General features: G+C 38.5%; 1 protein-coding gene across 1 annotated transcript; it reads right to left on the bottom strand.

The window, feature by feature from the left end:
* Positions 1 to 772: 772 nt before the first annotated feature.
* LOC135079530 (uncharacterized) lies at positions 773 to 1933 on the bottom strand. Its single transcript, XM_063974183.1, has one exon. The coding sequence runs from the start codon at positions 1931 to 1933 to the stop codon at positions 773 to 775; it is 1161 nt and encodes a 386-aa protein (XP_063830253.1).
* Positions 1934 to 13821: the final 11888 nt, after the last annotated feature.

Consider the following 13821-nt stretch of genomic DNA (forward strand, 5'->3'; position numbering starts at 1 on the left):
AAAATCAGAGTAAGTATGTAAGCAATAATTAATTACTTAAAATTATTATTAAATATAGGTACAAATATTGCTGCTGCTGATCTGTTGATACCAATGCCTTACTTTTGAATAAATGGGAAAGTATGAAATTCACGATAGTAATTTAATTTATTATCTCCTCATTATTAGGGAGTAATATTATAAATTAATTCAATATATTAAAATCAAATCAAAATCAAAAATATTTATTCAGTTTAGACCACAAGTGGCACTTATAATTTAATTAATCAGGTTGTCATGTCATGGATGAAATTACACTAAAAACTAATTAAAACAAAGAGGATGGGGAAAATATTCCATTATTCTGTGGTAACGCTAACAAAATTAACGCGTGAATTTTTTATAGACAAATGTAATTCAATATAAAAAAGTAGGGTAAAATATTCCGTTGACCTGTGGCAACACTTACAAAATACAACCGTGATTTTTTTTGAAAATTATTATTTAATTAAAATGAATTGGAAATGTGCTACTTACGGATAAAACATGATCCCATGCACTTTCTTCGTAATTCCAGTAGCATTCTTACATGTTGGAACGGCACAAGACGGCATAATTTAATTATAAAGTGTCAATCTGACGGATATGTAAACAATGCGCGCGCCGGCCATTGACTAATTGCTCTAAAGTCAAATTAGTGCGATTTGGAGTAATTTATATGAATACACATTTACGCCCGTTGACGGTTTCTGGTTTGTTCCGTATTCTGAGATGTGAACACATCGCTACAAATTCATACACGCTGTCTGGTCGCCATCGCCATCGTCATCGTGCACGCCGGCTGCACGCGTTGGTCTGGTCTAACCTTTAGAGCAGCATCCGTGATTCTATCATCGATAGCAATACGGATCCGCTCCGCTTGGCTCATCGTGAGGTCCCTCGGCGGGACGGTGGTCACCGCTATCTGCAGATGCGATTGACTCGCATCCGCGTAGCTCATCGTCCGCTTTGGCCTCACGTCGGTTTTTGCACGCTTGGCTTCCCCCCTGGGGGACCTGGTTTCGTCCAGGCGGGCGCGCTTCGCTGAAGCGCGTTCACACTTCCCAGGTTGCGCCTTTTCAAGCGCAGGGGTTGCCGTCGCTGCAGTCCGCCGACCGTGATAACCTCCCGGAGCCTTACCCTTCGCCTGACTGGGTAACGTAGGTGGGGGTGGGGGAGGAGGAGGTAGTGATGATGGTGGTGGTGGTGGTGGTGGTGGCGGTGGTGGGGGTGGAGGATTTTGATTCGTGGTGCCCTGCGAATCGGTCAACACCTTGGAGGTGGACGGCAGATTCTCACGCTGCGTTTCCGCCACGTGGGGTGTTCTTGAGTTTAGCGACTGGCGGGCTTTCTGTCTCGCTCGCCTGCTAGGACGAACGCGAGTCGGTTTGCCTGCCTGTCGTTGCTGTTGTTGTTGTTGCTGCTCCTGCTGCTTCTTCTTATCGCCCTTCTTGGGCCGCTTGTGCATCACCACGTTCCAGGGCGACAGGGTGTCGACCGGCGCGGTGGATGGGATCGCCTCTGCTAGGCATGTTAAATCCAGGCTAGAACCTGGCTTGTGGCATTCTTTGTCCCCCCCAGAGTACGTGGGACAGACCGGATTGGGTCCGGTGAGGGATTCTCCACCTTCGGTGGTACCCTCCTGGGGCAATACATTTTTCGAGTCTGCCATCATAAGGTGTGCGGGCGGAAGATAGTAACGCACACTGCCACCTGCCCATGGTGAAAGTGTGGTGCGAGCTTTTAGGGGGTATTTAGTGCCCCAGGGCTTTGCGGGCCCGGTGTGGTTATGCGCCGCCACGGTTCGGCTATGTAGGGTGTGGTGGGTGGGAGACTGGAGAGGAGTGGGTTGATGGGGAGGAGTGAGGATTATTGAGGTGTGGGGGGAGTGGAGGGGGATGGGAGGATTACACATGTCGCTTTCCCAAGGTGACATGGCCATGCTTTTAGGGGGGATTTAGTCCTCCTTGGTTTATGGTGCACCAGATGGTCAGGTTATTTAACCGCCGCCTGTTGTTCGGCGTTGTCGCTCATTTGGCACCACCCGGGGGGCACGTGTAGGGTGGGCCTCGGAAAAGGTGGTGTTTCCTACGGACGCGAGCAACTTCTACCCCCCAATGAATGCTCATAAAATCTGCTTGCTCAAAAAAGCAAATATAGAGCACGCTTCTTCAAGAATGCTAATATGACGACGACATTTCATGAGCATGTGTAACTGTGTCTAACGCTAGGCTAACTCACCACGGTGTGTCCGCCTAAGTGCACACGTAATAAGGTCTACAGGCATGTTCCAGCTGTTGACAAATGAGCGCGGCGCTGCCGCTGACAGTGCGGCCGGTTTGCCCGCCAAATCGTAGGTTAACATAGATCACACAGGTTTCATTACAGAACATCAATTAATTAATCATCCACGCTGAGATTACTCCGCTATGATCACTTAATTAAGGCCACGTGGACACTATACGAGCAAAATATGTATAACTAATGTAAATTGTTTGTCTATAAGAATAATGATGATAATTTTATCGTACCTATACCTTCATCCATCACTCAAAATCAGGCTTTTCAAGTGACATCCTAAAGGGTTTCGGTAAGATCTTAACTTATGCTTTAACATTAAGATTTCATACTATCTTAAAGATAAAGTTCTAATTCCTTAATGCAAGTCACCTAAAACCTACGATCGGTTTATTCTTCGCAACAGTTCCTTTTAAAATCCTGATCTCTAGCCAGAGCGGCACGTTCCATTCCGCTAAGTCTATTGTAAATAACCCTCTGAATGCTGCAGTTTCGCACTATGGGATTATCTCCGAACTTATTACGACAAGTTGCAGAGCAAACGGGTATTTCCCCTTAAACCCATTATTGAATAAAATACTTCACACCCTTTTTATCCTATTTGACGTTGTCGATATTCTACTCACTATTTTCCGATGAATTTAACGCTCAGTTCCTGGAAAATTTCCTCGTAAATGATAGTTTTATTTATTTCCAGTTCAGCAGACAGATTGGAGTATAAGCTGAACATTACCTAGAATCTTATGTAAGCGTTATTGGTGCGAATTTTCACAACATGTTTGATGTTCTGATTAAATAGGTCCAGTTACTCCAGTCAATGAATGATTTAATTACGGTTTAGAGGGAAATGCTTGAAACACAATTTTTGACTTCGTACCATTGTTTGAACCAGTTAGGAGATGAACATATCAAATGTACCATGTTCCCTACATTTCCTTCTATAATACTTTATTGACTGGACTAAATAAACAATAATTGGAAATGAATAATACTGGCTAGTTTCAGAATATCAAACAATGATATTATTAAAATACATGTATTAATTAAAAGGCAGTAATTGAATTAATATGAAATATTTACAACAAGCAAAACGTCTGAACAATTAAAAATTCAGGTGCTATTAATATACGATAACCAAATGGCTTTTATTGAAATGGACATATTTTCAATAACAGATAAAGTAATCTGAATTTAAAGCTTTCTGTGGAATTAAAAGTGTTAATATTAATCGGCAGATCGCGCCGCCTGAAAGTAAATAATGTTAGTACAACTCCATGGAGGTTGATTGCTGGACCGACGGGTCCAATAAATTTGAGCCGACCAATTTTTTACCTAAAGGTTCGGCCAAATCAACTCGTGTAGCCTGCGTGCGCGATGGCGATCAGATCATAATCATCATCATTTCAGCCACAGGACGTCCACTGCTGAATTTCACATAGCCTGGTTGGTAGCGGCCTGTATCCAGCGCGTTCCTGCTACCTTTATGAGGTCGTCAGTCCACCTTGTGGGTAGACGTCCCACGCGGCGTTTTCCGGCGATCAGATATCGTGTATGAATTTGTAGCGATCAGTTCACATCAACGCGTCCTGTCATTGGTCGCGGCGATCTATACACGCGCAGTGATCGCCATCGCCATCGCCACCTGCTGCACGCGTTGGTTTGGCCGAAGCTTTACTGAACGCACGCAGGCAAAGAGGAAACGGTATCATTTATCACTTCTCGCGTTGCCATCAATTTTTGTATAAACTTACATACACGGGACCATCCATTAGAAAAAATGCTATTGTTTTCCCAATACATAACGCTTTTTGTTGTCACTTTGAACTTATTTTCGATATGAATTTCCGTTAGAGTAATTTTCTCGAATTTTTCTTTCACCACCTGCTTTGTGGTTAACTTATCAGACTACTTTTCCAAAGATCACTCGTTGGTAATGATTTAGTTATAATAAACACAGGTAGGTATATCTCAAAACTACTCAAGTATGTTTTTTGTCTGATGTCAATAATACAAGCTTTGCTTAGTTTGCTACTAAGTAGGTACACGTATAATGGTTTAATATCGTGAAATCTGAAGCTGGTATAAAGCCGTTAACGATAAAAGAGTAAAAAAACAATTTTCCGTTATTACTAAGTGCCAACATAAAAAGTTGATTGTGAAACAATTTGAATTTCAGCCAATATTCCGTGTAATAACTTAAAAATAAAAGTGCATTAAAATACAAACTCGTTCGCGCCGCGGTCGAGCTCAGGTCTCGTAAACATCTTTATTGGAAAATGTTTACAGCAGCTTTATTGCTCTGGGCGCAATAAGAACACTAGATATGAAAAAATCCGTCCACGATCCTAAAATTATGTTATTAAGGGATGCTCTGTTTGTTTTTGACGCGAGTTTTGTAAAGCCACATTCACACTGTACGGAGAATAGTTTGGAATGTAGCGAAATCTGACTGTCTCAAGATCTTGGAAATTGTAAAATGAGAAAGGGAGTTAGGGAAAGTTGTCGGATGCCTATCCTAGGTACAATTACTTAGTTAAGCTAAATTACTCTCAATCTCAAACACTGATTTTGGTAAAGGTGGATGAGTAGGCAGGGTTACTGAGAGACGTCTCACACATTCCTCGGCTGTTCACCCGCTTAGAGGCGGACTACAAAATCATTTTAAATATATGCTAACTTTTTTAATTTTTTTTTATGCATAACAAAGCAGTTATTTGACCACAATCGCACCTGATGTTAAATGGGATGCAGTCTAGAATGATACATATCTGCCCTGTAAATGCCTATTCACTCTCGCCTTGAAAAGGCCCGGATTATAGTCTTCGGGAAAGACAGCAGCAGGCAGCGAATTCCAGTCCATAGCTGTTCGCATTATAAAAGAGTCATCGAAACGCTTAGTGCGAGCTTGTGGAATGTCAACAATATAGGGATGGTACGCTAACCTGCGTCTGGTTCCCCGATGATGGAAGGGGGCTGGTGGAATTAGTTTGGCCTTCTCATCACTTTTGACTAGATGAGATGCAAGCATAGATTTGACTCACTCACATTATAATTTTTACCACTTAAAAACACACATGGTGTAACAACACCCTTAGTGGGACATAAATATTTTATTACCCTTGTAAAAATAAAGTAATTATAAACTGTAATTTACTTTTATGTCCTACAACTGAATGTATTAGTGTTACTAAACTGTTTGTAGGCTCTAGATAGTTTTTCAGATAGAGGCAGGTAATAAAGTTTACGAGATTTTATGCCCGTTTTCACCATCAGTCCAGTTTTTAAGTGACCCCTATAACAACGAAATTCCTGTTATGTGTTACGGGTCACTTAAAAATTAGGGATTGATGGTGAAAACGCTATTTCTATATCTTTTCTGCATCATAATAGGCTCTCGATTCTCTGCTCAGGGGCGCTGGCACGATTATTGGAAGTCAGAGAGACATATGGAATTGATAATACTATCCTAATGAAATTCCTAGTTACGTTAAGTTAGGAATGCCATCGTGGCTAAGTGGTGACAAACTTAATTTATGGGTTCAATACCCACTAATTGTGTATTGTCTTGAGTTGAATACATTGCACACTTAGACACGTGAAGCCATCGGTCTGCCATGTAAATTGGGTAAGGTGGGGCACAATGTTACACGGGGTACAATGTTACAATGCATATTTCTCCGTCCCTTTCCATAGTTGTATGATGTTCAGCGGCTCAGTTCAGCAGCTCTTATGAGCTTGACAAACGTGTATACCAACATCATACAACTAATAGAAATCGACGGAGAAATATGCATTGTAATATTGTACCCCGTGTAACATTGTGCCCCACCTTACCCTACACTTAATAAGCCCTAGCAAAACTGACCTTTACGACCTCATTTGACCCAAAAAACAAACGAAAATACCTAGTATTTTTTTTAAATTTAGGGAAAGTATATTTTTTTGTTTAGTTTCTGTTTACGGTATCAAAAACTGGATCAACATGTAACCGAATAATGATTCGATTGTATTGAAGCATGTTTTCTGATACCAATTAAAATCCAAATTGATTGCTTCAGAAATTACATTGTAATAATATCAAACGTGATTCAGTAAGCGGACGCATCTCGGGTCGACAATTTTCGCACCGTTCGTTTTGCCTCCATTATTTAAGCTTCTTACCAATGAATTTACTTAATTGAAAATACCTAAGTAGTTAATTGTTTTACCGTGTACTTTTCCAAACTTTGCTTGATGGAATGAATTCTAAGGAGGCTGTTTAAGTGGAGTTTGTGTCTGAATTAAGCTGATACCTTTTAACCCAGCAGTATTTAATTTCGGAGTTGTATAGTAAGTATAATTTAAATACAGTTTATAAATTAGTTTCTTAAGTTTTTAATTAACACTTTATAATTACGAGTTATAAACAGGAATTAGTTTGCTTTAATACTTGTACGAGTATCTTGCAATGGAGACATTATACATAGTATAATAATATGGTTAAATAATTTGAAAATAGAGAAAAACTAGTACTGTCTCCTGAAAATAAAGCTAATAAAAACAATAGAAAAAAGTCCTCTTTTATTTACGGTAATTAATTTACCTCACATCTATAAATAATACCCTTATAGTAACTTTATTAAATTTTGCCGTCAGAAAAATAAACAGTCCATCTTGGAAAGCCTTATGTCGTAATTTTCCCTGTTGTAAGACCGACTTCGCAGTTTTGTACGGGGAATTATGTACGCAGCTTACAAAAGGCTTACAGAGACAACGTACTAATTGTTGAGGCTTATTAATTGGACGCTGAACGCTGTCAAGGTTGAGTTTTGGGTTCGATTTCCAGTGGGGACATGCTAATAGAAATATCGCTTTCACCAATCTTAATCACATGTTTATTTGATAATGATGACATTATGATTCGATGCTTTCTTTTTCAGTCAATTGACTCAATTTTAAAATGTTGACTATAATATTAAAAGTGTGATGTTTCTTGTTTTGATGTTAATGAATTAATGAAAAGGCCTGAAAACTACTGAAACTGACAAGATTTAGGTGAATCAAAGTGGCTTAAAGCTATGGTTAGAATGGTTACTAATAATAAGCTGTATAGTTTTAAAAACAAATCTGCTCAATAAAAGCCCAATGCTCACAAAGTTCATTGCATAAAAGCTCAATGGCAACAAAGTTCACCAGCTCGATTGGAAGTAACGCGTAAATATTTTGAGCAATAGTCAAATTTCTTGGCCACTATGAAATAAGACTGTGCCCTTTCCGCTATTAAACTGGAACAGTACTAGATATTAATTTGGCCAAAGGCTCGCAAACTTGTTCCAAATGAGTTTCTTCTCCCAATCTCGGGCACTGTTCAACTTGAAATCTTATTTATGGAGCAATTACCACCACTTACAATGAATAACATTCAGCTAACGGATAATAATGAACACTTAGCTTTCGGCTCCGTAATTAAAATGTTCTTAAATTGCCGAGATTATGATGGTTTATTAGTATTTTGTGGCAATCAACGGTCCACTAATTTCAACAGACGGTTATTAACTTATTACATTGAATGATATACAGGGTTGGAAGAAATGATATCACGCACGACATAAATCAAATATGTATTAAATATCAATTAAGTTTATGTAACAACTTTACATAAGTTCAGATCCTGAGCGGCATATACCTACTCTGTAAAATTATAGTCATACTCGTACGAACCAGTTATACTCGTACTTCATAATTAATAACTTTGTGTGTTTTTACTTTGTTCTACTTATTTAGTTTGTTAGAAAAAAATATGGCCTCAAAGTACTTTTATGTAAAGCGTAGAATGTTGAATAAATATTTTGTTTCCTTGTTCCACCATGTATTGTAGAGATGTTTAGCAAGTAGGCTTTGGCTTGACCTATTTGAGCCGCCCACACAAGTTGCAATGAGGCATTTGCCTAATGGGACGACAAACACTTCCATAATCTGCAGTCAAGACTATAGCTGCTCAGTTACTGTCTTTCTACGACAGCACATCAAGCTTCACTCTGAGGATCTTCTGTAATTGTAACAGGAGTTATTTTGCGACAAAAATGTTTAGTTTGATGAAGTTTACTGTGACATACACCCGTATTAACAAACATTACTGTTAGGTCTCACTGTGGGTCTCACAGTGCGCGTGGACGCACAGGGTGACACATGAACCAATCACAGAGCTCTATTCAACGCTGTGCGTTCGATTTGCTGCTTCACTTAAGCAAACATCGTTTGTGAATACGGGCGATAGTGACAGCGTTTAGCAGCAAGGCACCAAGGTTTGGTTTCCTTCATCTAACTCCTTGGGTAGTGTTATTATCGTCCCTAATACCCCCTGATGGATAATCCATGTCTTAGTTACGTGGTGTGAGAAGGTCATAGGCATAATCGTGCCCTGAGAGATATTAAATGCCTGGAGAAACTGACATGGCACTTAGACTATGCTGCGTTGAAAGGGTGGAGTGCATGGTGCTAATCTTGTTAAGGCAGTCACTTGTTTTGAGTCTAAATAAAGGTCGAGTGAGACACACAAATTCGTCTCTTGTAATCTGTAACTCTGTGTCATATTTAGGCTCAGTTGCACCACCTTATTTCAACCGTAAAAATAACAATAACCGGTTATTTTTGTATGGAGTTTGAAGGATTTTTGACGTTTGTCAAAGTTAAAATAACATAGGGCAACTCAGCCTTAGTTATTTAATTTTTAGCGTTAAGAGTCGCATCTCAAACGTAAATGGCCGTAACAGCGTATTACACTTGAAAATTTCGACGGGTTCATCCAGTGTCTAAATAGCTCAGTTGGAAGAGCAGTCGCCCGGCAAGCGGAAGGTCGTGGGTTTAATTCCCGCCTTAGGCAGTTCGATTTTTTCAAGTTATTTATAATTCTGTGTCATATTCAATAGTGTGTTTGGAAATGCTCCATACATAACGCCACATGCATACGATACAACTACTAAAGTGAATTTAAGTGTCGTTTACAGGTTGTTAGGGTCTCTTGAAAGCATACTAACCTCTATCTATATTAGCTTAAAACTTTGGCAATTGAATTCCGTGTGCCAGTATGTAAATAGCCGCTGTTATGAACCGAAATACAATATGGTTAGTCGAAGTATAAATGACCCGTGAATATTTAAGTGGACTAAAGATTAAACAATAGGTACCTACGTAAAGTTTTTTGATATAGGTAGTTATAGAAAGATTTTTGTGCATATAATTTTATGCGCAAACCTAAGTTATTTCCTGTGAAAGTGCCTGTTGATATTCTACATAGCATGAAGCGTGAAGAAAAACTTATACTTACGTAGGCAGATAACATCAAATAGATGATATTATTATGTACGTTTATTTTTAGCTATTTTTCCGTGTTGTTTGTTTCAACAGGTGTGTGACAATGGTTCAATTTAGTGGTTCTTTGAACCATTTTTAGCCTATTTCGTCGAAACAAGAAGTAGTGTGGGCTGGCCCCCCACTAGGGCGACGATGACGACGATCTGGTTAAGGTTGCAGGAAATACCTGGTTGCGGGCAGCGCAGGACCGGTCTTTACTGAGATCTACTGAGACCTTTGTCAAGCAGTGGACGTCGTCATGTGGCTAAAACGAATGAACGAACGAACTTCAAAAGATTGTATACTAAGGCTGAGTTGCACCACCTAACTTTGACCGTAACTTTAACGATAACCGGGGTGTTTTGTATGAAGTTTGACAGATTTCTGACGTTTGTCAAAGTTAAAGTAAGATGGTGCAACCCAGCCTAAATCTATTGTAGGTTTAAGTGATCTTACGTCAATAATTGCCCGTTTACTAATTAAGGACTACTGTTCACAAGCACTTACCGGGGCAAGTTCTCAAGTACTCTTAGAAAATAATACGCAGATACAACTACTTACTGTGTATTTCAGTTGAATTAGCGCATAAATATATTACCTACCAATTCTGTGTTTTTAGTAAGTCAAACTGAATCTGATATAATTATTTTAGGCTTTAATCTGTAATTGAATTTCAACAAGCTTTAATATCGGTGATTTATTATGTAAAGCATTATACGGTCATCATTAACAACATGAAAAATATCATCCGATATAAAACACAAGTCATTAATTTTATTAGAATACGGTTAATTAGGTTAATTTAAGCACATTATCGCACAGTTTAAGAGGGTTTCGCGCTCCGTTAAATTATGTTTGTGGTGACACTAATAAACATAAAACCAAACTATTACAAGGACAATGCAAGGCCGCTATAACACGATGTGTTATTTTTTTGGACAAAAAGTCAGACCCGAGTGTGTTTGAACTGACGAACCGACGGAAGGCAGTTGAAGAAGCGTTCGCGCGCTACCACCAGCTGGCGGACGAGGCCATTCTGCAAGGCCAGGAGGTGTTGGACGGTGACGAGGAGTTCGAGGACCGCTATTACGATGTCCTCTCCCGGATCGACGCTCTTCTGGACCGCCGCAGCAGTGCTTCGCCGCTGGGGTTTGCGAGTGCCGTGGACGCTTCGACGCCGCTGTTCGAGACCACGAGGCTGCCTCCAATAGAAATTCAATCGTTTGACGGTAACAACGTCTGTGCATACAAGCCATTCGTTGAGCTTTTTATGGAATTAATAGGAAAAAACTGTAAGTTATCCAATGTACAAAAATTATATTATTTAAAGGGCTATTTAAAGGGCGAGGCCTTAAATCTTGTAAATAATTTGCCTCTCATAAACCAGTCGTATGATGACGCTCTTGCTTTGTTGAATAGGAGATACGACACTAAGGGACTAATGATTAAAACGCATATTAGTGCTATTTTAGATCTGCCTAGTATTACGCGTGGCACTGCCCAGGCCATCCGTGCCTTAGTGTCACAGATTTCGCAGCAAATGAGCGCGCTACGTAGCTATGATGAACCCGTTGATAGCTGGGACTCCATATTGGTTTGCATCGTGATGAAGAAATTAGATTCACTGACTGTAAGATTGTTTAGTGCAGAGCAGGACTTTTGTAGCATGCCCAGTATGGAGTCGCTGTTGAGTTTTCTAGAGAGACGTGCTATCTCGCTCGAGGCTAGCTCGGCTTGTGACACGAGCCGTACAGAAAGGGCTTCGATGTCTTTTCACATTTCCACATGTAATACAAAACCTAATCCAAGGTGTAATAATGCAAAATCAACAATGATTCCTTGTTTATTGTGTAAAAATAGTTGTCACAAATTGTACAAATGCCCTACTTTTTTATCAATGACGCTTTCAGAAAGGCTGTCACATGTAAATAATTACAATTTATGTAAAATATGTTTAAATAAGCATGCGCAAAAATGTAGATACAATTTTACATGTTACTTATGCAAAGAGAATTCGCATAATTCTTTAATACATAATAGCTCATTTGTACAATTAAAACCTGTACATATTAATTCATTGCATGCATCCAACACTGTAAATAATAATTCATGTGAATGTGAATCTGTACATACTGATACAAATAATAATACAAAAATTTTGTTTCCCACTGCTTATTCACACAGGCAAAATAATATGCCTCATGTCATCAAGACTGTATTAGACTCAGGGAGTCAAACTTCATTTTGTAATCAGGCCTTGGCTTGGTCGTCGTGCCAGGTCTTCATGCATACAATGCAAAAACTTTTCATTCTTTGGGTCAAAGACGGGGTCTAAGTGACTCTGATCCACTCTACACTAATAAGTTGGACTCTAGACCAAAATAAGTCTCATCTTTATGTAAATTTAATTGCTTTTACATTTTATTATCTTTTTATTTTTATACAAAGGAGGAAGCCTGAACCAAGTTTTGTTATTTACATTAGCTTATTAATTTCAATTTCCAAAACCAATAATAATTATTTCATTGTTTATAATTCATTACTTTCGTATTAATGCTAAGTGTTGTGTGTTTCATTGTTTATGTTAAAATCGCATACCTACTATTCGACAATTTAATGTTAAAATTTAGGTTTCATGATTGTTTTGATTTATACACATGAAAATGTTGTCTTTCATAATTGTATTTTAAGAGTACATTGCGAGTTCAGTTATTTTAATTGTAAGTTTTTATGCATTGATTGTTTAATACAAATAACTTTTATTCTAGTGCGTGTTGCATTTCGCGCGCGAGACTATGTTGAGAACCAACAAAAGAGTTTTTAATGTTTTTTTACTTTTTCTTACAAACAAAATAAAATCAACTTCTTAACTTTGACAGCTCAAGAAAGTTGTTTTATTAATACATTTTTATCCATATTTTAATTCAATAATTCATACACATACAATAATTAATTTATGTCATAAGCAACAGTAGAGCCTAAATTAAACCTCTCGATCTGCATAACCATTTACTAAAATATATTTAATGAGTTTTAATTTCAACAACAGTACCTAAACAGTACTGAAAGATGAGTGTAAATTCTAGATGAGCATTTCTTGAAAACGACTACTTTATAATATTCAGCGAGGGAATACTTATTCTTGAAAGAAAAATACAGCGGCCATAATGTAACTTTTTGTTCAGTATTAGCAAATTAAATTGAAAAAAATCGGATGTCTGTTGGTACCAGCAATTCATTTAAAGCACAACGTATTTACGAGTAAACGATATTTTAAGACAAAAATCGTCGAAAATTCTATATAATGGTAATTGCTTCTTCAAATAATCGCAGATGAAAATATAAATTTTCATCTTGTAACTTTACAAAATGTTAGTGCTATTCCGATCAAGTGTTTGCCGTTCACCTATCGATTACTAGCAGTCAATCCCCAAGGGCAGCCGTGATAAATCTTGTTTGATCTGTCGTGTTTACGATCTCATTAGGCCAGCGCACAAAAACTTTTTCACATGAACTTGTTTCCGCCGAGGGAACTCCGACAAAAGACAATCTCTCATTTTTCTCGTGAAATAAGACGCGTAACAAAGAAAAAATACTTTCCACTGCTAAAGAATGATGTATTATGTAGAAGCACGGCAGCCACGGAATAGGTATTGCATTTCTCCGCTGACCCCGACATCACCGTAAATTAAATCTTGGAGAATATCCCGGCCTGTTGAAATGTAGCGGGTAACGCAACTGCAGCAGAACGATGTCGTCCCACGTAATTGGATGTAAGGAATCTAACTAAGAATTAGGTGACTGTGTTTTCTTTGCGACGTCCCTTCTTGTTACCAGTCAGAACGCATTACTAGTTATGCCAGATTTAAATAGTTCTCGAATACTGCTTATTTTTAGGCAAAATTCAATTGTCCCTTTTACAAAATTTACAAAATAAACCTAAGTAGATAATACGAAGAGATGTAAAACTTAGTTTTATCGTGGGTTAATGGATTACTAGACCAGTCATAACAAAATTATTTTGGAAAAATGATGAACAATTTATAATTTAATAGTAATCGACTAAGCGACTAAGCAGATTTGTAGAATCAAACTCCATTACATAGTTACGAAGTATTAATTATCAGTTTAGTAGATATTACGAGTATAATTTCAGCACCCAACGCGGCGAAA

This window comes from Ostrinia nubilalis, chromosome 16 (assembly GCF_963855985.1).
Source record: "Ostrinia nubilalis chromosome 16, ilOstNubi1.1, whole genome shotgun sequence".
Classification (NCBI taxonomy): domain Eukaryota; kingdom Metazoa; phylum Arthropoda; class Insecta; order Lepidoptera; family Crambidae; genus Ostrinia; species Ostrinia nubilalis.

Coding starts and splice junctions, on each gene's coding strand:
- LOC135079530 (XM_063974183.1), bottom strand. CDS start 1,933: ATGTGTAATCCTCCCATCCCCCTCCACTCCCCCCACACCTCAATAATC.